At 33.0% G+C, this 27,399-nt stretch overlaps 1 protein-coding gene and 1 pseudogene across 1 annotated transcript; one reads left to right on the top strand and one right to left on the bottom strand.

Annotated features, from left to right (window-relative positions):
* The first annotated feature begins 602 nt into the window (after positions 1-602).
* LOC120122422 (chaperone protein dnaJ A6, chloroplastic-like) lies at positions 603-4,682 on the top strand. Its single transcript, XM_039141550.1, has 7 exons — positions 603-755; positions 1,144-1,285; positions 1,389-1,446; positions 2,073-2,115; positions 3,230-3,278; positions 3,389-3,469; positions 3,576-4,682. The coding sequence occupies exons 1-7, from the start codon at positions 649-651 to the stop codon at positions 4,419-4,421; spliced, it is 1,326 nt and encodes a 441-aa protein (XP_038997481.1). The 5' UTR covers positions 603-648; the 3' UTR covers positions 4,422-4,682.
* Positions 4,683-6,675: 1,993 nt separating this feature from the next.
* On the bottom strand, positions 6,676-8,224 carry LOC120122420 (annotated as a pseudogene).
* Between the last annotated feature and the right edge of the window lie 19,175 nt (positions 8,225-27,399).

Raw genomic sequence — 27,399 nt, 5'->3', positions numbered from 1 at the left:
TACTTTTTGTAACTTCAAGTGTTTTCTTATTAGATTTATTGTTATCGACAGTCTTGATTTCTGGGTGGTGGATAGTTAAGCCTAGTGGGTAGGCATTTTGGAGTACTTTGGTTAGCTTTTGATTAAGTGTTTTTCTTTTTTATTTTAAAAAATCTTTTTTTCCTTCTACAAAATGAAGAAGGTTTTCGGATTGGTCAACAGGAATAGCTCGGCGAGAAATGTGTTTTAGAAAGGGTTGGTAGTTGAAATCCTTAAGGAAAGGAAGATGCTACCTAAACCAAAACTAACTTTTGAAGGCATTAACTCTGAAAGAAATGCAATTTGGTTTTGAAATAGTGAATAAGAAAAAGTGTTTATTTTATTTGCTCTTATTACATATATATTGTAATTGTTTGAGTTGGTTTGAGTAGTAGTTATGAGAACAACTTCTGTATTCTGGACATTATTTTCATTTGAATACAGTTTTGTATTAAATCATCAATGGATGAAATGAAAGTCATATTATTTCTTTTTATTTACTTTTAATAACTGATTGATTTAGGTCATTTAATTGTGCTGTCAATCAATCGAGTTTCATAAATGTTTCATCTATTTCAGCCTGCAGTTCATTCAGCATAAAGTTAGAGTTCAGGTTCTCTGTCATATTGGATGGCCATTATACCATGTGGAAGCACATTTGGTGCCCAGTGGAGTATTCGTCCTCAATTTGCAATTCGTCCTTATGTCCCAAACCGAATAATGACAGTCAGATTTGGGTAACTTTTTTTTCTTATAGAAAGGGCATTATTGAATTTGATCATCTGGCAGCACTTGTTGCCTTCTAGACCTTTATTTGGATTTGGAATTACTGAATTTGCAGTCTCATTGCTACTTGCTAGTTTCTGTTTCTTCACTAGCAGTCATTTGCATTTGTGTATTTGATGCATGGCATGTGGGTGAACATAATGATTTGATGGGCAGATTTACCCACTTTGTAGTTGCTCTTTTTGTTTAGACTGTATTTATGTTTGTTGATAGTTGATTAAAGAGAGACCAGTGCAAAAGAAAAAAAGCGATGTTTTACCTCTAAACATAATAGTCTCTATTAATCTATTTGTTGGTAATCATGGAAGAATCATTTTGGGGTTTATTGCTCTCATGCAGAGTCTCAAATACAATGAGTTATTTGGGATCATCAAAATCAGGCTTGTTTTCACGTGATTCCTTACCGTTGCTATCATTTATGAGGTCATCTCAAACATCACATCATCGTAGGGGAGCACGGTTCATTGTTAGAGCTGAAACTGTGAGTGTAAACTACTTACAATTGCTTTTGCTTGTGTTGTAATTTTTTGGGGTGAAAATAGGCTTTAATGGTTTTTAATCACTTAATAATACATTTTGAGCAGGATTATTATACCGTCCTTGGGGTGTCGAGAAATGCAAGTAAATCTGAAATCAAAAGTGGTATGCTGAGTTAGCAGAACTTGTTCAGTGGCTCTTCTATTTATTCCTTATATGATTTTTTTGCTGCATTTATGTGCTTATTTTTGTTTGCTAATTTACTTTCTTATTTTTTATTTTTCAACTTAATGAAGTTAGTTTACCCAGGATTTAAGGGTTTCTGCATGTAAAGTTGTAAAATACTGATGTACATGCTTTAATTTTAAGGGAGGATATCTGTTAATAACATAAATAAAAGAGAATTTAGAAAGTGTGGATTGATGTTATCATGTGAAGTGAGGTTAAGACAAATTTGAGGATATAAGTGGGTAGACACAGTGAGAATGTATAAAAGTTGAAAAGTCTCATCATATTTCGGGTTACATGAAGGTACATATCTACAAGGGGAATAAAATGAATGCTTATAACTTTAAGAAAGAATAAGACAATGGGTCAACCAGGGTAGTTAACATGTGGTGGTTTTCACATATATGGTCTCTGCTAATGAAAAGATTTTAGGTGTTTCAACTATCTGAAGGAAAATTTGTGGTTGTCCTGCTTTGATTGGAGCTTGAATTTTTTCCATGGTTACTGCTTTTGTCTTCCATATTATATTATCTTACTGTTTTTAAATCCTTTGGGTTTTTCAGCTTATCGTAAGCTTGCTCGAAGTTACCATCCGGATGTGAACAAGTCAGTTGATAACCTTATATCTCTTGCCTTCTATTTATGGTTGTGTTTATTGCATTTTTATATATTTCATTATATTTATATGTGATGTGGAGTGCTAGTAAACTTGAACTTCAATTTGATGTAGTTCAGATATAAACAAGACATGATTATATCAGCAAGCTCTAGTCATCTGGATTTTCTGGGATTTGATGTGATGCAATCTGAAAATCAGATTCAGATTGGCAACAATCTGCTCACTGAAAGTTAATCTCAGATGAAATAAATAGATAACAATTCACATCTGAATTGGCTATATTGACCCATATGAGAAAACTTGTGTGAATATTTTGGGCCATGTAGCGTTGGTTAGTCTCTGAGAATCATCAAAGTTTCTAATTATTCTGATTATTTTTTTCTTTCCCATTTTCAGATCTAGTGGTGGTACAAGTTGTTTAATGTAGAACGGTAGAAGTGACCACAATTATGTTCAGAAAAATGTCCTCTTATTCTGGTCAAACCATAGAATTAACTTCCTTGCTGGGTTGTGGGAAATGGGTTTCCTTAGTTTTTACACGAGACTGGTTCTAAGTTCTGTTGAATGGTAGGTTAGAATTCACCGAGAGATCATGTTAATGAGATGGGTCGACATCCACTTATTTTATTATAATATCCTCATCTCAGGCTGGAGGAATCAGCTGTGATGATTTCTGTTGATGTAGCACTCTCTCCCTGGTTTGAGTATTTGAAGTTGGCTAATTACTTTCTCAATAGAAAGCAAAGAAGGGGTGTCTATTTCAAGCAGGGGGCTTAAATAAAAACTTTATCCAGAATTAGCTCTTACAATGTTTAGAATGAGAATGTGGTTGCTGAAAGAAAGAGAAAATGGAATAGTAGTCATAAATTTCCGAAGTTAGGTGTTTGTTGAGCTTTATTCATATATTTGTAGAATTAATTGCCGAAATGAAGAGAGTATAGAGCAGTATTCTGATGATCTCTGACTCACAAATACTTTTTCTTGAAAGTTCGTTTGTGTTGATAGTTAAAATATATTCTTTAACTCGTGTATGCTTGAACAGTAGTGCTCCCCCCCCCCCCCAAAAAAAAACCTTTCTCATCATCATATAATATTCTGCAGAGATCCAGGGGCAGAAACGAAGTTCAAGGAAATTAGCAATGCATATGAGGTAAGAATACTATGTTGTGCTTATTAAAGCTTTCTTTTAGATTTGTAAAACACAACAGTCCTTAATCCCTGTGGTCGTATCTGATCTTTGAGGTGCATTATATTGCTTAGGTATTGTCGGATGATGAGAAGCGATCTCTATACGACAAATATGGGGAGGCTGGACTAAAAGGTGCTGGTATGGGAATGGGGGTAAGTTAATTCTACTGAAGCTGAATAAGATCATTCATTTCAAAATTAGTTTTCTTATATTTTCTCAATATTTCATTCAGCATTGATGGCGTGTTTTCTTTGACAGGATTTCAGCAATCCTTTTGATCTGTTTGAGTCGCTATTCGAAGGCATGGGTGGTATGGGTGGCATGGGCGGACAAAGTTCCAGGAATAGAGCTGTTGATGGACAGGATGAATATTACAGTCTTGTATTGAATTTTAAGGAAGCAGTGTTTGGAGTTGAGAAAGAAATTGAGATAAATCGACTAGAAAGCTGTGGAACATGCAATGGTTCTGGTGCAAAACCTGGAACAATACCATCCAAATGTACCACATGTGGTGGGCAAGGCCAGGTTATCTCATCTGCAAGGACTCCACTGGGGGTGTTCCAGCAGGTAATGACATGCTCTTCATGTGGCGGGGCAGGGGAAATTTCTACCCCATGCAATACATGTTCTGGTGATGGGCGGGTAAGGAGAACGAAGAGGATTAGTTTGAAAGTGCCGGCTGGTGTGGACTCCGGTAGCCGTTTAAGGGTCCGGTCTGAAGGAAATGCGGGAAGGAAAGGTGGGTCCCCTGGTGATCTATTTGTAATAATTGAAGTCGTCCCAGACCCTGTCCTAAAACGTGATGATACCAACATATTGTACACCTGCAAGGTGTCATATATAGATGCAATACTGGGAACAACAATCAAGGTTCCGACTGTGGATGGTATGGTTGATTTGAAGATACCAGCCGGAACCCAGCCAAACACCACCCTTGTAATGGCCAAGAAAGGTGTTCCTGTTCTAAATAAAACCAACATGAGGGGTGGTCAGTTGGTCCGCGTCCAAGTTGAAATTCCAAAAAGACTGAGCAGAGAAGAGAAGAAGCTTATTGAGGAGCTTGCTGACTTAAGCAAGGGTAAGACCGCCAGCAGTAGGAGATAGTTTCTGGGTCTTTTTGGTGAATACAATGATATTAGGTTCTATTTGCCCCGGAAATCAAATTCATCGTCCGGTGTCTGCGGCTTCCGAAGTTGGAACTACCAGTAAATGCGAAAACACAATTTGCAGTTCTGAAAATGCATGAAGTAGGAAAGCGGAAAGCTGAAAGCGGCTAAAATTTGGAATCATAGGTAAGGTAAGATTATATTGTGATAGTTTTGTCCCATATAAATGAATCTTGATGGAAACATCGAGGTGTAAGAAGAGAAAAATTCCTCTGTGATTTCAGTTTTTTATTAACCATTCTTTGAGATTGATCTAAAATTTGGGCAACAATGTTACCCTTCAATTTTGTCTCTTTTTTTCTTCTCAAAAACATTATGAATGAATGAATGATGATAAAACTTCTCGTTGGTTTGGACTAACTCCCCCCCCCCCCCCAAAATTTATACCTTTCAATGTAAGTTGCATTTATAAGTAGGGTTAGGGATGTGAATACAACTTGAAATAATATATCTTTCACCTGATTCGACCTGAAAAAATACACCCTTCACCCGGTTTAATATTTTAAGATAAGATTAATATCTGACATGAAATAATATATTTATTAAAAAATATTATTTTTATTAAATAAAAATAGAGATTTAATTGTAAAAAATAATATATAGAGGGTATTATTGTAATTATTTTTAAACATATAAAGTAAAATTATTTTTTTTTGAGTTAGAGAGTATTTTTCACCATAAATCCAAATTTGACTTGACTTGAATTTGATTTTTTTTAAAAAAAAAATTGACCCGATCGGATTGGAACTCGTCGGGTTCTGTCCCGTTCCCATCCCTTGGTAGGGTTTATATAGTTGTTAAATGTATAGGTAGAGTTTAATATTAAATTTGTTTCTTACATTGAAATTATAATGATTACTTTTAAAATCTTTTGATCAAAATTTTAAAAACTTAATAATTCTTTTAAATTATAAAACATTTTTAATTTTAAGTTTCATATAAGTTTTCTTGATATAAGTTTAATAGATAAATTTCTTAATTGTTTACGATAAAGTTTTGATACAAGTGTTTTTACGTGGATGATAAAGTTTTTAATTTTACCTTTTTATATATCCTATTTTAAAAAAAATTGTTTTTTTCTTTTTCATTGGAGTTGCAAATACTTTATAGAGAAAAATAATTTTTAAATTTAATTGAGTATCTTTTAGATAAGAAAAATATAATTTTAAGTTTTAGTGTTATGTGTATTATTTAGGATTTAGTTTTTTAAGATTTAAATAGATAAATTATATAAAATAAATTACGTAAAGTATAAAAATAGTCATTTACTATATGGTGTTGCTTTGTTGAGTCTCAAACTATTGAAAGTTATAATATGGTACTCTGACAACAATGTGCTACTTTGTTGAGTCTTTCGTCTATTAAAATTACACAATAGTTACTTGACTATTCATATGTTCCAAACTCGTCCTTTTATTTAAAAAATTGTCGGTCGTTTGAGTTGGACGTTAATTTGTTCACTGAGATATGAATAAATTTGATCTCATAATTGTTGGAGTTGTATTTTGTGGATAGAGTCTCAGTTTACATTTATGATGTCGAGCCAATGCTTGAAATATTATGTTATCGAGCTAGTGCTTGAAAACAATATCGACACTAACATACATCATTTAAATATGATTTGATCATATCTCAGTCAACAAGTTAGCATCCAACTCAGATGACTGTCAATTTTTTAACAGATAAGGACAAATTTGAAACATATGAATAGTTGAATTATCATTTTGTAACTTTTAATAGTAAGGGAACTCAATAAAATAGCACCCTATAGTCAGAGGACTAGTTTATAATTTTTAATAGTCATAGGACTTAATGAAATAATACCCTATAATTGGGGATGATTTGTGTACTTCACCCGAAGAATCTTTACAAATTTACATATTAAATAATAATTTATATATGCGTGGAAATGTTGACGAACAAACTAACTCAAGCATTAGAGCTCCACATCATTCAATTTACTTCACAACTCAGAAGAAAATAAAATTATAATATGGCTTGAATAAAAATATAGTTGTATATAATTTTATAACAAATATAAATTTATTATTATTATTTTTAATAAAACACACATTCATGACGAGAGTAAATCATTGTTGTCAGAATAAATAAATAAATTCTTTGAGTTGAACGCAACACTCCGTATAGATTTATTTAACTGATCATCTTGAGAAAATTGTGCAAGGCATTATTGAACTAACTCCCCGTTTCCAAGAGTTAAGCATGTTTGAGAGCCTCCTTCACAAATCGATCAAAATCGGAGTATGATAATCCCCCAACATCAGTGGCTGCTTCTGCTTTCTTCTTCCATTCCAAAGCCTTCTCTTTCATCTCCTTTCCTTCACCTCCTTCCATTATTTCCTTCACTAAAACCTCAATGTTCTCCCTCTTCACATCATGATCCACCTCCATCCCAATCCCCACTCATTGCAAGCCTACCTACAGTTCGTTTGTTGATCAGCGAAATATGGCCAACAAATTAGAGGGGCGCCTCCGGATATGGCTTCCGAGGTAGAATTCCACCCACAATGTGTCAGAAAAACACCAACCGAAGGATGTGAAAGAACCTCTTTTTGGTTGCACCAGCTTGTTATCTACCCTCTATCTTCAATCTCCTCCTCCAACTCTTTCTCCAGAATTCCAGATTCACCCATCACGATGTCTGGTCTAACGATCCATAAAAATGGATGCTTGCAGTTGGCCAACCTCCATGCAAACTCTTTCAGATGCTTCTCCTACATCACACTTATGCTTCCATAGTTAACGTACACAACTGAATTGGGTTCCCTTTCGAATGGCACTTTGTATATTCTTTCCATAGGCTTGAGTTCATCGACATGGATGGTCCGTCAGGCAGGTGTCTGAGGAGCAAATGAAGTGGTCCTATTGTGTAAATTTGACGGAAATTTACCGCGATAGCTTTTAACACTTCAAACTCCTCGAATGTATTGAAGATGATTGCTGATGCTTTTAGGCAATTTTGAGCTTCCGATCCAAAGTAATCAAGCAAGATATCTTTTGGATTGTTGGCTCTAACAAAGCTTGGAAAATCTTTGAGATGTTACTCATTCCGGGCACCCAATCAAAATAGTATTATCAAGAGTGCCATCACTCAGAAATGTTTCAGCTATGACGAAAAGAAAATTTAAGTTCTTTATAGACAACTTCCATAGCTGTGACGTAAAAAAAACCAGAAATAAAAATTACTTACTTTGGAATGGAAGAATGCCTTGTTTAACCAGTTCACTGAATTGAAAATATCCCATGAAACTACAAGCTGAGGCAGTTCAAAACTGAACTTCTGGTATTCCAAGTACTTCTGCAGCCTTAATAGCAAAGCTCATAAGCCCATCCGAGACTATGCAAGTAACATTGGGCACTTGGGGCGTGGAGTTAAATCTTAGACGGTAACTCTAAAATTGGAGCCAAACAGTTGTTTCGTATCGATTCGCATAGCCCGGAAAGATTCTGTGTTGCATCACGATCCGACAATGGCAGTCCATCTGGAATGGTTTCGAACCTGAAATCCGGCAACCCTTCAACGGAGTTTGCCCCATAGGACCTGATGAAGCGCCTATGGTTGAACTCTGTGTTAACGAAGGTTATGAAAAAGCTTCTTGAGTGTAAGAGCTTAGCTAGATGCATCACGGGGTTAGCATGGCCTTGAGCTGGAAATGGGACGAATACGGCGTGGGGTTTAACAATTCCAACTGATCCCATCTTTTCAAAGCAAAAGCACTGTTGGAAAATTAACTTCTTTGCTAGGTTCAATGATGCTCAAGGTACTATGAACAATCAGTATAAATAAGGGAAAATGTGCATAGTTAATGCAAAACAGAGATTTTAGGTAGGCACTGGGGTTATCATTTAGTTTTCTGATTTATATTTTTATTTACTCTAACTTCCTACTTTTATCTAATTTATCCATCCGAGAAGGACCTCGAAGGCATAACCTTCAGTAGGATATCAATCAACAGTAGTATACGCATAAGTATATATTTTTAACATCTTAAACTAATTCCACCCCTATAGATACTGTTATTTAAGTTCGAATCACTGAACAGTAAAGGAATCTAAGTCATTTGAATCTAGGGATGGGCATGGGTCGGGTCGAATTTTTGGTCCACTTGACCCGACCCGAGAACAATGACTCATCCACCAAAAATCTGATCCGACCCATATGAAACAAGATTTCACCCAACCCGAATCCGACCCAATATATAACTTAAAAAACCAACTCGACCCGATTAAACTTTACTCTTTGATTAGTTTGGTAGAACTAATTAGTTAGTTTAAGAACAAAAGTTACAGTAGACTAATCTATGGCTTCATGCTTTTAAACTTTAATTAGTAAACTAAACAAGTATTATAATATTAAATCAAAAGAAAAACACGAAAACAAGATAAATTGTTCTCTGAACTCTATAGTAGTTTATATGTTCGATAAATAGCATATTTTCACATATACAAAATCAACAAAGTAAAAAATCATGAAAAGAAGTATTTACCTTACTAAAAATTGAAGTTCTTCTACTTTTAAGTTTTAGTTGACTTGTTGTCGATTACTGGGTATTGATTCTAGAAGAAGAATCGATGAAAGTGTGAAAAAGATTGAAGTTTTTTTATAGTTGAGAATGAATAAAAAATTGTAAGATTTAATCTTGAGCAAGAAATGGGTAAAAATATGTGAGAAAAGGAAATAAAGTAAGAGACTGTTATGCACATACAATTCTGGATTGAGAAGATAAGACTACAAAAGGAAAGTAAAAAATTATAAATAAATAAATAAAATATTACATTAAGTTCCTGGGTCGGGTAGGATATTTTTAACCCTAAACCCTACTCCGACTCAAATCTAAATATTTTAATTTAAAACCCGATCTAATATGACCCAAATCTGATTTTTTTTAAAAAGATCTAACTCGATCGAATCAGGTCGGGTCAAAATCCATCGGGGTACGAGTCTTATACCCATCCCTATTTGAATCGGATTAGGGTCATATTATTTCAGGTCTAAATTTGATTTACAGTAGTATATAAATAATTCAATATATATTTATTGGATTCATACCTATCTCAACTTGAATTTAACCAAATATAGGTCGTTTTCGATGCGAGTTACTTTCGAATCAGGTTGCTTTTGATTCAGATTAATTTCAGTTCGAGTAACTTTTGTTTCAAGTCAAATTAGATACGAGTCTATATCGATCCAACTAAAACTTAGGTCTATTCTGATTCAGTTCAATTTGTTTTGAATTTCAAATTAAGTTTAAACTATCATGTTCGAATTCATTTCGAATCTTGAATCAAATAAAATGATTCAAATCAAATTTACTACATATATCGAAAGGAAATAAAATACCTCTAAATCACTAAGGCACTCAATAAATTCGACTGAAAAAATATTTTTATATTAATATATATCGACATCAATATATTTGAAAAGTATCATTTTAGACTTATAAATATTTTTATACAATTATTAATTTAGTTATATATGTAACGAGAAATACATCATTCTATTATTTTTAAATGATATTAGTTTCTTTGATACCTGCATATATATATATATATATATATATATATATATATATATTTGTTATTTGAATATATAAATATAAATATTTTCAAACTATTATTTAAATAATTATAATTTGAGTAGTTATATGATATTATTCTTTACTACTTATTAATATCAATAACTAATGGTTGATAATTAGCGCTTTAAAAACAATAAAAACTATATAAAAATATTAAAAATTATAAGGATAAAAATTCAAATATTATAAGTTACATTTGAGTGATTGATTATTACAATCGATAAATAGAATAATTCGATTATTCCAACCGATAAATAAAGTGACCTAATGTAATTAGGGATGGGTATGGGTCGAGTTTCTGGCCAACCCGACCCTACCCGAAAATTTTATACCCTCCACCCGAAACCTGATTCGACCCAAGTCTATGGTAATTTCACTCGACCCGAAACCCAACCCGACTTTTGAGATAAAATTCGACTCTGACCAAAAATTATATAAAATTATTAATTTTATTTAATAAAACAAGGACTTAATTGAAAAAATAATATAAAGAGGGTATTATTGTAATTATCCTTAAATATATAAAATATAATTATATAATTTTCAGGTCAGGTCAGGTCGGGTCGGGTCAAATAATTATCTTTTACAATCGTAAACTGAATACATAATAAAAACATTTTCCTAGAATCATTAACACAAGAGTATGGAAGTGAAATCAGGTAATCGTTTAAGTTTTAGTCGGATCCTGTCAGCTCAGGTCAAATCGGATACATGTTGAGTTAGGTCAATTTAATGGTTCGAATCGGATCAAGTTTGGTCCAGGTCAAATCAGTTCAAGTCATTTTCAAGTTAATTTGACATCAGATTCAGTTCGGCTCGGATTAATTTCATTTCGGATCGATGTTAGTTCAAGTCAAAACAGTTCAGTCCAAAGCAATTAAATACCATGTTAATTTAGATTCGAATGAACTTCAGTCAGATCTTGTTCAGATTGGGTTACATCATTGACAAACAAAATTCAGGTCTGATCTTACTTGATACATATTGACTTCAGGTCGGGTTATTTTTGGGTTAATTATTTTTTGCCTTTCAATGTTTGATGAATGTCGAATTGTAATTTATTATAATTGTATATGATTTAGAATAAATTACAAAAAAATATAAATAATTATTGGTCAATTTTGATAAAACTATAATTTGAAGTACTAAATTGAACAAACATAAAATTACAAACAAAAATTTAAATAAATTAAACAACTCACATGGATGAGTGATCAAATCGAAATAATTATAAAATGTGAAGTTGAAATTAATATAAAAATGACTAAATTGCATCCATTTAAAAAGTTGGTGAACAAAAGTTTATAGGATTCAAATATTATGATATAATTTATAGAATTTGAAATGAAATTTATTATGTGATTTATAAGGTTTGAAGTAAATTACAAAAATATAAATAAGTATAGGCCAATTTCATATACAAATGTAATTTTAAAGATTAAATTAAACAAATATAAAATTATAAATAAAGGAAGCATAAGCTATACACACACAAGTGTGTGTATATATATATAAGCTATATACTTATATATATTTATATTTATACATACATACATATACATACACATACACATACACATACACATAGACATACACATACACATAGACATACACATGCACATGCACATGCACATGCACATGCACATGCACATGCACATGCACATGCACATGCACATGCACATGCACATGCACATGCACATGCACATGCACATGCACATGCACATGCACATGCACATGCACATGCACATGCACATGCACATGCACATGCACATGCACATGCACATGCACATGCACATGCACATGCACATGCACATGCACATGCACATGCACATGCACATGCACATGCACATGCACATGCACATGCACATGCACATGCACATCCACATGCACATCCACATACACATACACATACACATACACATACACATTCACATACACATACACATACACATACATGCATGCACATGCACATGCACATGCACATGCACATGCACATGCGCATTTTGTGCTCCAATAATTCCAGTATGCTCGGAGGGAATCGATTCCCCCCAGGGGTACCGATTCCCCCCACTGTTCAACGGTCGAAATATTTGAATTTTACACTTAGGGAACCGATTCCCCATGATGGGTACCGATTCCCCCCACGCTCCAAGCAGAAATATTAATTGTTTTCACACTTAAACGGCTACAATAACTTCATTAATGATCCCCAACATTCAGAAGTGATTCAAGGTGTATTTAAGCAAGCTTAGAAGCTATTGATCAATAACAAGAAACATCAAGCAACTAGAATCAAGAGAGAATCAAAAGAGAAAGCATCAAACCTCAAGTTTGAGCATTTCAAGCCTATTTTTCATTCAATATTCATTTTGCTTTCAAGAACACTTATTGTGCTCAATTGTATTTATTCTTGAGTGTTCTTTCTTTGTTCTAGAATTGTGCAAACATATTTGCCTTGTGAGGTTTTTCTTATAAGTTTGCAAATTTGTAATATTCTCTTTGAGAAAAGAGTGTTCTCAAGAATTGGGGTATATTCTTGAGAGAGTTGTAAGGTTATCTCTTTGGCCTCAAAAGAAAGAGCAAATTAGTGAATTTGTTGGAAAATCCTTATTGTGGATAGCTAAGGTAGTGAACGTAGACTTTGGTTGATAAAGTCAAACCACTCTAAATCGTTGTGCAATTATTTTCAATTTTCTGCAAAAGCTTCCACAAATTTTTTAATTGCCAATTCACCCCCTCTTGGCTGATTCCGTCAATCGATTAACTCAACAATTGGCATCAGAGCCTAACTCATTTGAAGGTTTAATCACCTCTTGAGTCGATTCGGGAAGAGTTACATCGATAATCAAAGTCATCAATGGCCTCTACTTCAAACTTTAACTCCGGTCTCGATTCGATGCCCGTCAACAAGCCTCCTTTCTTCAATGGGGCTAACTATGCCTATTGGAAAAATAGGATGATGTAATTCATTCAAGAAAGTGACATGGGAGCATGGAATGTCGTAGAAGAAGGAAACATCAAGCCTCTCACTCATCCAAGATTATGGAGTGAATGAGAGACAAAAATGTTCCAGCTCAACTCCAAAGCCATCCATATCATATTTTGTTCTCTTGGACCAGATGAATACGGAAGAGTTTCATCTTGTACAACCGCCAAATAAATATAGGACAAACTTCAAGTCACTCATGAAGGTACCGATGAGGTAAATAAATCTAAAATTAGTATTCTAACGCATAGCTATGAAAATTTCAGGATGAAACCAAATGAATATATCAAAGTTATGACAGATAGATTCTCAACGATTGTCAATGGTCTCAAATCATATGGAGAGATCATTTCAAATGAAAAACTTTTGAGGAAGTTAGTTTACTCCCTTCCAAAATCATGGCAATCAAAGAAGATGACAATCATCGAGTCTAAGGACCTAACGTCCTTAACTCTTGAAGAGCTAATCGGTTCACTCCTCACTTATGAAATGATGCTTGAAGATGAGGTGGACCTCGATAAGATTGAAGAGACACCAAAGGATAAGGAGAAGAAGAAAAATATTGGAGTTGCTCTCAAATCCACAAAAGATGAGAGTGATTTGGATGAAGATGACAATGACGAGGAAATGGCATTGTTTGCCAAACGGTTCAGAAAAATGATGAGACCTTACCGAGGAAGAAAATTCAAACGAAATAAAGGCCTAAAAAATGAACCAAAAGAGAAGGACCCAATCATTTGCTATGAATGCAAAAAGCTGGGGCATGTCAAATATGATTGCCCACAATTGAAGAGAAAAGGTCAATCAAAGAATAAGCACAAGGCTTATGTGGCTACATGGAGTGATGAAGAAGGTTCCGATGAAGAGGAACAAGAAGTAGCAAACTTGTGCTTGATGGCATTCGGGGAAGATTCTAAGGTAACCTCTAACTCATCTGATTTTGATGATTTATCCTATGATGAGTTATTAGAGGAATATAATGGGGTGGCTTCGGATTATGAGAAATTGTTTTTAAAATATAAAAATTATATTTCAAAATTGAAAAATGAAAATAAACTCATATCCAAAACCAACAACGATCTTGAAAGTAAAATCAAAGATTTGCAAATCAAACTAGAAGAGTTTGAAAAGAAAAAATTGGATTTGCAAAATTTACTTTCAAAGGTCAATGATGATCATCAAAAGAAAATTGATGATCTTAAAGCTTCTTTTGATAAAGTTGGAACAAAACGTTTTGAAAATGGAGAAAATTCAAAATCCAACTTTGTTAGAAAAAGTTTTAAAAACTACAACCATAGAGGTCCCCAAAGAACCTCTAATGGAAAAATTGTTAGAAGTATATGAGTTCCTAAAGAGCTCATTACTACTAAATATAAGGATATCCTACACAAATGGATACCTAAGGGGACTAGGATTTTGGAAACTAATGAATATGGACCCAAAAGAATTTGGGTACCAAAAATAAAAATTTAATCTATGTTTGTAGGAAAATGAGCATTACTACAAGGCACGGGAAACAAATCTATATTCATGGTACCTTGATAGTGGATGCTCAAGACACATGATCGGGGATAAAAATCGGTTCATAGAGCTTAACGCCAAAAATGGAGGAGAAGTAACTTTTGGTGATGATTCAAAAGGTCACATTGAAGGTATAGGTACAATAGGTAATACCTCTTCCATAAAAATTAAAAATGTGTTATATGTGAATGGATTAAAGCATAATGTCTTGAGTATTAGTCAATTATGTGATAAGGGATTCAATGTCATATTTGAAACTAATGGTTGTAAAGTCATTGACATTGCATCTAATAGGATTATGCTTGTTAGTCATAGAATAGGAAACATATACATGGTGCATTTAGACTCTATAGAAATGACTAATTTATGCCTAGTTGCAAAGGATGAGCATGATAGTTGGTTATGGCATAGGAGACTAGGACATGCTAGCATGAGTGTTTTGCAACGGTTAGTTCAAGGAGAATTGGTTTGAGGGCTGCCTAAACTAAAATTTGATAATGATAAAATATGTGATGCTTGTGCTAAAGGAAAACAAAAGCGAGTTTCTTTTAAATCCATTAATGATGTGTCAGCTAGTAAAGTATTACAATTGGTCCATATAGATCTTTTTGGGCCAACTAGGACTACTAGCTTGGGTGGAAAACAATATGCATTTGTCTTGGTAGATGACTATTCTAGATATACTTGGGTTCTATTCTTAAGTACTAAATATGAAGCATTAGAAAATTTCATCACATTTTCAAAAGTAATCCAAAACGTAAAAGGTTACTCTATCACTAGTGTTAGAAGTGATCATGGCACTGAATTTGAAAATCTTGGATTTAATGAGTTTTGTAATTCTAATGGTATTAGCCATAATTTTTCAGCACCTAGAACCCCTTAACAAAATGGAGTTGTTGAAAGGAAAAATCGAACTTTAGAAGAAATGGCTAGAACTATGCTTTGTGAAAATAATTTGCCAAAATATTTTTGGGCGGAAGCCACAAATAACGCTTGTTATGTTGTAAATCGAGTAATGATTAGGCCAATTTTAAAGAAAACTCCATATGAAATTTTCAAAAATAAAAAGCCTAACATTAGCTATTTTCATCCTTTTGGATGTAAATGTTTTGTTTTAAACAACGGTAAAGAAAACCTTGGCAAATTTGATGCTAAAAGTGATGAAGGAATTTTTCTGGGTTATTCCTTAAATTCTAAAGCTTATCGAATATTTAATAAAAGAACTTTGGTTGTAGAAAAGTCTATACATGTTGTTTTCGATGATAATCTCCTTCCGAGGAATGATTCTTGTTTGAATGATGATGTAGGTATTATAAATACAAATGACGTTAGACATGACGTTGGAGAATCATCATCAAAGGAAGAAACAAAAGATGAGGAAACTCATGATCCTCTTGAGAATCCAACCATTGAAGAAAGGGAAGTATCCTATCCAAGAGAGTACAACTATGTCAAGGATGGTGAGATTATAGGTGATCCATCCAAAGGGGTAACAACTCGATCTTCTCTTAGAAATATTTGTAATTATGTTGCATTTATTTCATGCATAGAGCCTAAGAATATTAAAGAAGCATTAAATGATGAACATTGGATTATGGCTATGCAAGAAGAGTTAAATCAATTTGAGAGAAGTAAAGTATGGGCATTAGTTGAAATGCCTAGTAATAAATCTACTGTAGGTACTAGATGGGTATTTAGGAATAAGCTTGATGAGAGTGGTAATATAGTGAGAAACAAGGCTAGACTTGTTGCTCAAGGGTATACTCAAGAAGAGGGCATAGACTATGATGAAACATACACTCCAGTAGCTAGAATGGAAGCAATTATAATGTTATTAGCATTTGCATGTTTTCATGAATTTAAACTATATCATATGGATGTTAAAAGTGCATTTTAAATGGTTTTATAAAAGAAGAAGTGTATGTGGAACAACCTTCAGGTTTTGAAGATTCAAAATTTTTGGATCATGTTCTTAAATTGACAAAAGCACTTTATGGTTTAAAACAAGCTCCTAGAGCTTGGTATGAAAGATTGTCAAATTTTTTAATTGAAAAAGGTTTTTCAAAAGGGAAGGTTGACACTACATTGTTTTTAAAGCATAAAGGTAAAGATTTATTAGTAGTTCAAATTTATGTTGATGATATAATATTTGGTTCTACTAATGATGTTCTTTGCCAAGAATTTTCAAAGCGAATGCAAAGCGAATTCAAAATGAGCATGATGGGGGAGCTCTCATTTTTCTTGGGACTCAAAATCAAGCAAAGAAAAGATGGCATCTTCATCAATCAAGCTAAGTACGTCAAAGATATGCTCAAGAAGTTTGGACTGGAAAATGGCAAACCTCATGACACTCCAATGAGCTCTTCAAGAAAGCTTGACTTAGATGAAGGAGGTAAATGTGTAGATGTTAAATTATATAGGTCAATGATTGGATCTCTACTTTATCTAACTGCAAGTAGACCGGACATTATGTTTAGTGTTTGCTTATGCGCTAGATTTAAATCATGCCCTAAGGAATCACATTTACTAGCTGTTAAGAGAATCTTTAGATACCTTAAGGACACCCCTAGTTTAGGACTTTGGTATCCTAGAGACTCTAGCTTTAGCTTGCATGCCTTTTCTGATGCGGATTATGGAGGATGCAAATTAGATAGGAAAAGCACCTCTGGTACTTGCCAATTCCTTGGAAATATGCTGATTTCTTGGTTTTCAAAGAAACAAAATTGTGTTGCATTATCTACCACTGAAGCCAAATACATTTCAGCTGGTAGTTGTTGTGCACAATTTTTATGGATGAAACAACAACTTTTTGATTATGGAATTGAAGTAGGTACCATTCCTATCAAGTGTGACAATACTAGTTCTATTTGTCTTACTAAAAATCCCATCCAACACTCTAGAACTAAGAACATTGAAATAAGACATCACTTCATTAGAGACCATGTCACTAAGGAAGATGTAGTTCTAGAATTTGTTGATACTTTGCATCAATTAGCAGATATCTTTACAAAACCTTTAGACAAGGAACGTTTTTTGACACTTAGGAGAGAATTAGGTTTAACTGACCTATCTTCACTTAGTGTTTAAAATAACTTTAGCACTTTTAAGACTAAATGAAAAATGCTTATAATAGTAATTTTTGATTGCATTCATTGCTATTAGTTAGGGGGAGTTTATGATTCTTGATAAAAAATTAACTTTATGTTCAAATGTAGTTTAAGGATCAATTTGATTGATTGAACATAATTAATTTTTGATATATGAGTTGCCAATACCACTAGAGAAGATTAATTTATCATTTTAAGTGTTTAAAATACAGATTTTTGAATTATAAGGCAAAGGGAATCGATACCCCCTTGAAGGGGAATCGATTCCCCTTTTGAAGGGGAACCGATTCCCCCCCAGGGGAATCGATACCCCCTGAGGATTCTGGTTATATCACGCCCAGAACTCTTTCTTTGCCTCAAACTCTTTTCTCCCCTTCTTCACGCCGTTCCCCTCTCTACTCTCTCCCTATCTCCATTTTTGCCTCAAATCAACGTTTCTTATCAGAATTCTTCAAATATCATCTTCTAAACCTGCTAGCATCATTAAAATCGTGCAAACAACATCAAAATCCACTCAATCTCATCTTTCAAGGTAATTTTTTTTAAACTCTCTATTTCATTGATTTTGAACATATGACTAGTTTCAATTAGTTCTAAATAGAAATAGTGATTAGACATTGCTTATTAGTGTTTAGAAACTAAATTTTTACAACTAATTTCATAAAAAACACAAGATTTTTTTTTCAAAATTTTTGAAATTTTTGAAATAATTTTTTTATTGTGTTTTGATTGAATTATGTTGTTGTTATGAAAACTATACATATATTGATTTTCAAAATCTCATTTTTCAGTAAGTTTTTCAAAAACTTTGCCCATTAGGATTAGTTTAAGAGAACCTATAAATATTGAGAACTCAATTGAGTTTTGGGATTGATTGAATTGCATACATGTGTTTTCTAAATTTCAGGTTATCCATTCTATTCCGATTTCCTAAAATATGTCCAATCCTAAATGTGCTAGGTCATCATCTAGTCGCTCAAACCATCAATCCAACCCACCTCCAAACCTATACCTGAAATTCCTATTCCTAATCCTATTGACCCTAATATGACTATCCAAAACTCGTGTTTCAATCATCCTGGTCCTAGAAATCATCGTTTTTGGTATTATCAATATTTTGACTCTTATAAAATTAGAGAAGAACGTATCCCTTCACATCAAGCTATGATAGATATCAATTTTAGATATCTTCCTCTTTTACAATAGTGGAAATTTGATAAACTTTGTGACCTTGAACCTATAGTTTAGCATCAACTTGTTCGCATATTCTATTCTAATGCCGTGTGTGTTAAAAACCGAGCTCAAACCAAAACCATAGCAGTTCATTCCTATCTCCTAGGACAATTCATCCATCTTGATTCGACTTACATAGCTAATGAATTAGGATTAGATAATGATGGTATATCAAATGAAAAATAGTTTTTAGGTTCTCGTTATAAAAGAAGGGATAGTGTGAGTGTCTTAGATCTTCATGATCGTTTTCTTCATCTAATGATTTCTTGGTGGTTTCGACCATCCATAGGTCGTTACTCTACTCTTCGTGCTTTAGATCTTTGGTGGTTACATTGCTTCCAAAACAATCTTAAAATAAATCTTCCTGAGATTATTTTTGCTGAAATTGTTGAAACCGTAAATCAAGTTCCAAATAAGAAACTCTGTTCATCTTTAGTTTACGGTTGCATTCTGAGTAATCTATTTTCTAAAGCCGGACTTAGGGTAGGTCTAGATACCGTCTTTCCTCTCAAGAAACAAATTAATCTTCTTTCCTTAACGAGAGTGGGATGAATAAAGAATAAGGACACCGGTGAATGGATTCGATCTTCTGAAAATACTCCGGGAGCTAGCTCTTCTCAAGCTCCACCAGAAGCTGACGACGATCCCGAGCTTGAACAATTAATGCAAGATATTGACGAAGCCAACGATGAGCCGGAACAACACGAGGAACAAGCTCAGCAAGAAGATCATGTGCCTCCATATTTTCAATCATTTATGGAGACATTTGATTTCCGTTATGCATCCTTGGATTCTCGCTTCACTTCCATAGAATCTCACTTCTCGACTATGGAAGCTCAACAATTGGAAATTCTCTAGGAGATGCGTGCAAACAATGAATCAACCAACGCTCGTATTAATGAACTCTTTCATGAAATGGCAGCTATGCGAGCTCTTTTCCCACCTCCCGATCCTTCTATGGATGCTTGAACTATGATCTTAGCTTTGCTTGTTTGGATTGAACATATTGTTAAAACATTTTGAATGCTTTTGGATTGTTTATTTTTTGTTGTTCGAACTTATGTTTAATACACTTGATTTGGATTTCGTGTTTATTTTGCATCTTTATACATATATGACCAATTATCCATTACATGTTTATGAATATTGATTATGAAACTAATGGCTAACGTTTCTCTTGACTGTGTTCTTAGCAGCGTATTTATATATATATATATATATAATCAATTGGCTAAATGATTTCAAAATCTTGTTTAAAAAAACTTTTACGAGTCTTTTTGATTTAACAAAAAGGGGGAGAAATGTTAAAAGCGTTTTTGAAGAGGAGTAGTGTTAAAGTAAGGTGGAGTAGTATTTTTCAAAATCAAAATTCATTTTGAAATTAGAAAATCTTAAAATGTTTTGTTATATCAAAAAGGGGGAGATTGTTGAAAACATTTTGAAGTTTCGATATAAAAAATTAAATTAAAAGAATTTTTATTTTTGAAAATGATTTTTCTAAGCATATTCGATATATTAAATCGAATATCAAAATATTACTCAAAGTATTTTAAAGTTCATTTTAAATCCTTACTCAAGTGTAAAATTAAGTTTTAATCTTAAAATAATTTCAAAACTATTTTACAAAATATTTCGAACCATTTCAAAGCCAAAAATTCTAGATTGCTCAGAGGGAACTGATTCCCCCCAAGGGGGTACCGATTCCCCTCTGAATGGTTTGGCTCCGAGAATTCCAGTATGCTCGGAGGGAATTGATTCCCCCCAGGGGTACTGATTCCCCCCACTGTTCAACGGTCGAAATATTTGAATTTTACACTTAGGGAACCGATTCCCCATGAGGGGTATCGATTCCCCCCACACTCCAAGCATAAATATTAATTATTTTCACACTTAAACGGCTACAATAACTTCATTAATGATCCCCAACATTCAGAAGTGATTCAAGGTTTATTTAAGCAAGCTTAGAAGCCATTGATCAATAACAAGAAACATCAAGCAACTAAAATCAAGAGAGAATCAAAGAGAAAGCATCAAACCTCAAGTTTGAGCATTTCAAGCCTATTTTTCATTCAATATTCATTTTGCTTTCAAGAACACTTATTGTGCTCAATCGTATTTATTCTTGAGTGTTCTTTCTTTGTTCTAGAATTGTGCAAACATATTTGCCTTGTGAGGTTTTTCTTGTAAGTTTGCAATTTTGTAATCTTCTCTTTGAGAAAAGAGTGTTCTCAAGAATTGGGGTATATTCTTGAGGGAGTTGTAAGGTTATCTCTTTGGCCTCAAAAGAAAGAACAAATTAGTGAATTTGTTGGAAAATCCTTACTGTGGATAGCTAAGGTAGTGGACGTATACTTTGGTTGATAAAGTCGAACCACTCTAAATCGCTGTGCAATTACTTTCAATTTTCTGCAAAAGCTTCCACAAATTTTTTAATTGCCAATTCACCCCCTCTTGGCTGATTCTGTCAATCGATTAACTCAACATGTATGTCTCTTCACATTGGAAAGAATAAGACATATACATTTGGATATTTGAAAGAAAAGGTTTCTAAGAGAATTGACGGGTGGATGAAACATTTACTTTCATTTGGAGGTCGTGAGGTATTTCTTAAAGTTGTAGCCCAAGCTCTTCCATAGTATATTATGTCTTGCTATCGGCTTTTTGATTATTTAGTTCAGGATTTGGTGAGTAATATGAGGTGCTACTGGTGGTCAGGTGATGCTAACAGGCATGGTTAGCCAATGGTTTCTTAGAAAACACTGTACAAACCCAAAAGAGAAGGTGAGATGGGATTTTGAGACTTTCATAGTTTCAATTTGGCTTTATTATGCAAATAGTTATGGTGCTTTATTAAAGATCTAGAGAGTTTGGTGGCTCGAGTATTTCGTGCTAAATATTTTCCCCACGGTAATCTGCTTCATGCTACTCTAAAAAATAGAAGTTCTTATGCTTGGAAAGGTTTATATCATACATTGCAAGAGATGTGTGGGGGTCTTTTTTGGCGTATTGGTATACGAAGTAATAAATGGGTTCACCATGATATTTGGGGTGGTTCAAAAGTTGTTTCTCTCATAGGGAGTTATTCTAACTATGATCTTAATCCTTTTTATTGTTCTGATCTTATGATTGATGGTTCTAATGTTTGGAACGAATCTTTGATTTATAGGTTGTTTTCTAAGGAATATGCTATGCAGATTCTTTTGGTTCCTATTGCACTTTGTGCTGAAGATGTTATTGTTTGGGCTAACCATGATTTGGGTATCTACTTAGTTAGATCTGGTTATTGGTGGTTACATAAACGACATCATGATAATGAGAGGAAGTCTAAACTGTGGTCATTTATGGTTAAATTTAAAATTCTTCCTAAGATATGTGTGTTTGCTTGGCGGGTTGCCCGGAATGCATTACCTGTGGGTAGTCAGCTTAAAAGTGCTAGTTTTTGTGATGGAATTTTTCCTATGTGTTCTAATGGGGATGAGACAATTATACATGCCATGAGGGAATGTCTTGTAACTCTGGAGGCTTTACGTCTAGCAGATCTGCTTCCTTCTATATTTTTGAGTACTATGGATAGTCCTTTATTATGGATGGAGGAAGTACTCTCCATTCTAGGAATTGATGCTTTTGCTGGTTTTTTGATAATTCTGTGGAATGTCTAGAATAATCGACACTCCTTTGTTCATTCTGACAGGTTGCAACCGACGTGGCTCTTGGTGACTAATGCAAAGAAACTACAACATAACTATTTAAGGTCTATTGGTATGGGGATGAATACACAACGGTCTGTAAATTCTACTATACGATGGACACCACCTTTTAAAGGGGTTATCAAAGTGAATATTGATAGTGCCTTTGTTACGGAGCGCCGACTGTCTGCAATTGGAGTTATTGATCATGATAAGTGTGGACAGATTTGTGGTGGTTTGGCTCAGTCTTCTGTTGGATGTTTTGAGGCGGGTTGCGAAACTATCTGCTTTACTTGTTGGTCTTAAAATGGCTTGTGATATGAGATGGTCTGATGTTCAGTTTGAAACTGATTCCTTAATGCTCGTCCATAAGATTACACGAACTATTACATATATTTCCATCCTCGGGGTGCATGTTCAAGAGGATCGTGCTATTTTTCAGGATCATCCTCGTTTTTGTATTTTGTATACTCCAAGAGAATGTAATCAGGTTGCTCATACCTTAGCAAGTTGGGCTTTAAATTCGGGTGTTTCTTTGTTTTTTGAGTTGATTTGTCCTGACATCATTTCTCAAAATGTTAAAAACGATGTCATTGATCTTTGATTAATATATTTTGGGCACTCTTTTCCCCTTATTAGGTTTAGAAGGGGTTTTTAATGAGGCCCATACATTTTCATTCAAAAATAAAACCCATTTAAAATCATCCATAATATTTATTCTTTGATACGGTTATAACTAAAATTAACCAAAATTTAAAGCACTCCTAAATTACTATTACAGATCATTTTTAGAATAAATCTGATAAAGCAACCCAACAGATATAATGTATATGCCACTAATAAGTCAAAGTTAGGATGTCTTACTAATTCGGTCTAGATTTGATTTTCATAGGATGCTGGCAAGCTCCTTACTTCACGTCTTCTACTTTATTCGATCATACGCATGAAAATTTTCATGCGCTAAGTAAAACTTAGTAAAACAAATAAATAAAACATAGTGAACAATACCAGTAGAATTTCATAAATAATTCAAAACATAAAAATAAATGTAAATAAAATCTTTAAAACTTCAAACCAGACTTTCCAAGCCATATTTTCCTCATTAGAAACCTGAAAACCATAGTCTCATAATTTTATCAAAATCACAATAATCAACATCATCAATAGTATACTTTGTATATACTATCCATTTAAACACATTTCAGAACTTCTATATTTTGTATTCATATTTTTTTCCTTTCAGTCACTTTTAGAACTTTCCTTGTTTTTCATTTTTATAACCTAATGTATATTTAGGAGAATGCAAGGTACGTGAGTTAGATGTGTGTATGTGTGCAATAAACATTTCATTGTTTTTATCAAAACCAGACTATGCACATCAGTGCAATCGTATCATTTACACCAACTATGATGTCACATAATCAGAACATATAAGCACACATAGCGCTATCACATCATAATCAGAATATGCACACAAAGTGCAATTACATCAAAATTTACTAGTGTACCTTCAGGTAACACCACAATATATCATAATCACTCCACCTCATGGCATGACAATTGTACCTATGACTCTCAATGTAATATACCATGGGCTTTTCGATCATATCACATTCAATTAATACTCGACATTTCAATATCATAATTATTTCCAGTTCTTTATTACGAACATAAAAATTTGGGCATTTCATACCCTAAATTATCCGTAAAACTTTATTTAAATATTATGGAAATCATCCTTAATAAAAATAAAAATATTCTTTAAAATAATGTGAGGTTAACTTATCGCAAGTCCTTGAACAAAATAATTAAATATGTAAATTGTACTCACGTTAATACTTTAGATACAAGTCAAAACATAAACCTCACTAAGCCTTAAGATTAAATTATTTTCTTTCAATTCGCTTCTTCACGAATTTATTGCAATTTCATATTTAGATAGTTTGCACTACCTTCATAGAAATATTATTTTGTATTAATATACATATTTAAAAATTATTCCGTTTATATGAATGGAAACTAGACTCGAATATGAATCTAACCATATAAGGAACGTTTTCTAGTTCAATATATACAATTTATAACAAATTTTCAAAGTTATTGACAGAAGTTGATTTGAGCAGAATTTGTTACCCTGTTTTCTGGCCTAGCCACGAATAAAAATTTGTATCTTTTTATATACACCTCAAAATCAGTAGACGTTTGTTTTATAGAAAACTATACTGATTTACAAATCCAACTGTATAAATTTTATAGTCTAATCATTTATGCATAATTTATAGTAATTTCTTAAACTTACTGTCCAAATCTTGATTTCTATTCACTTTTTCTTGATTAGCTTCCTTATCTCATTCCATACTTCTATTACTTATCAAATAAGCATATAGACTTGAATCATAATTTACATAACATTAGGAGTCACTTCTTAACGTAGTTACTCCGACTCTGGCTCATCGCAAACCAACGTTTGTTCAATAACATAAATACAAATTAAATGCACTCACCTTTGCCTTGCAATCGAACTTCCTCCACGTTAATCTTCTCGATCCCACAATTTTTTCTTCCCTTTCGAGCTATTTGGGTCACTAGTTTTACCATGGTCTGACAATGTCATATAATAACATAGAATGTTCAAGCTATATGTTAGTATCGAACTAACATAATCTAAGCGTAAATATAAGATTCGATAGAAATAAAATCGATATAAAACTATTCGTATTTCCATCATAATTTCAAACTTATTGAGATATTTCCTTAAATTTCATAAATATTTATTTCTCATTGTCAACCCTTCAATTTTTGCCAACTACACAATCAAACCACTAATTATGATTTCTTTCTAGAATTCACCTTAACTTTTCTATTAAATTCATAATGATCCTTCACCATTATGATCATTGCATTTTAATTTCTATAATTTCCAGCACCTTAATGAAATTCTCGAATCAATACTTTAACATAAAAAATTTGCAATTTCATCCTAAATGTTCTTAGACTTTTTGAATTCAATCACCCAACTTGATAAACTTACAATTCGATTCCAACTCAATATTTAAACTCAAAAATCATCACATAAATAAAATTTCCAGTAATGTACTATTTTACTCAAATGATACTTTCACATTTAAAAAATTGAAATCAAATCCCTATAATATTGAAACCTTTCAAATTTTACCCTTAAACTTTACCAAACTTGCAATTTGGTTCCAATCAACTTTCTAACTTAAATTTCCAGCATTTCAAATATTAAAAATCAGCATTGAACCTTTCAAATATCTCATTCTTACAATAATGTCCAATAATTCTGAAACTTGTATACTAACCCTTTTTCTTATCCAAGCTTCCAAATTGATTTCTAAATTACATAAAACACTTATAATATCATTTCTAGTCCATACGAAAAATTTTCAATATTTCCCCCCTAATTTCCCCTTATGGTCGAATATAACAAGTCTTCTAGGGCTTGATTTTTATTTCATTTCAAGCATGAATTGAATTTTGTTAGATTAAATTCATGCTATTTTAACCATAACAACATCAAATTACATCAAAATCAACCAATTTTATAAAACCCTAAACATGGCCAAGCACTCCACAAAGCTTTACACATGATTTTAAACAACACACATACCTTAGAATTAATCTCCAAAATCAAAAACATAAAAATCTTTCATTAATTCTTCAAACTCCATAAACCCTACATGAACCGTAAACACCAAAACTTAACATCCAAGCATGCTTAACATGAATTACTTATACCAAATGATAGAGAATTTCATGTAGATTAATTCTCTATCTAATAGCTTAATCCAAAAACTAATCATGTAGCTTTAAAAATCAAAATGAAATTTATTAACTTGGAACCATGTAGGTTTCGGCCAAGAGAGAAGAACAAGCTGAAAAATGTTGATTCTTCTTCATTATTCTAGTATTTAATAACTTGTACACTTGGCATTTTTATAATATAATTGAATTTAAAATTCAATTAATGAAACTTGAAAATTACCAAATTTCATTTCATTATCTTCCATTAAAATATTCCTTAGTTAAAGATGAATCAAATTGGCTTTTCTAAAATTACATTTTAGTCACTAAAATTCCATTATTTGACACAAATCTGAAACATTACGCTGATATGAGCTAAATTTCTCTAATATAAAATATGGAAATAATCTTTTCAACCATTTCCTAACATCCTTTAAATTTTCGTAAAATTCTGACTCGACCCGATTATCAAATTCTTATACCGAACTTTATCATTTTATAATTTTTTATACTCATCCTGGATCAAAATATGAAGTCATAAAAACTCCATCTTTAATAATAAGCTATTTATTTGTGAAATAAAAAATTTTCTTTATGGGAAAATTACCACTTTGGTCCTTGAACTTTTCTATGTTTATACTTTGACCATCAAACTTTCAGAATTTATATTTTGGTCACTTTCCAAAATTTGGGTATTACAAATTCAGCAAGCCTCTCGCTTTACAAGCTGGTTTTATTTATATATGACTGTTTTAGAAACGGACAAAGTCAGTTAGAGCTCTAGGCATCATTCTCTCTCTCACCCCTTTGTGCCTCTCTCGAATGTTCCCTGCTGCTGGTTCTAGGTGTACAACATTCTCCTTAGCTGCTGTTATCTGTTGTGGCATATCGTTGGTCTCCTCTAGCAACTTATCTTCCTTCTCCCTAACATTAAACCCTCCTAAAACAGGAACCTTATCCTCAAGGTTCGACACAGGTGTTGTCTTGGTAGGCTTGTCCATCATAAAAGGTAGAGGAG

Source organism: Hibiscus syriacus, unplaced genomic scaffold (genome assembly GCF_006381635.1).
Source record: "Hibiscus syriacus cultivar Baekdansim isolate YM2019G1 unplaced genomic scaffold, ASM638163v2 tig00110387_pilon, whole genome shotgun sequence".
Classification (NCBI taxonomy): domain Eukaryota; kingdom Viridiplantae; phylum Streptophyta; class Magnoliopsida; order Malvales; family Malvaceae; genus Hibiscus; species Hibiscus syriacus.
This window is presented reverse-complemented; position numbering and strand designations above follow the sequence as displayed.

Coding starts and splice junctions, on each gene's coding strand:
- LOC120122422 (XM_039141550.1), top strand. CDS start 649: ATGGCCATTATACCATGTGGAAGCACATTTGGTGCCCAGTGGAGTATT. Junction 1,286..1,388: donor TCATTGTTAGAGCTGAAACT/GTGAGTGTAAAC, acceptor CATTTTGAGCAG/GATTATTATACCGTCCTTGG. Junction 3,279..3,388: donor AAATTAGCAATGCATATGAG/GTAAGAATACTA, acceptor TATATTGCTTAG/GTATTGTCGGATGATGAGAA.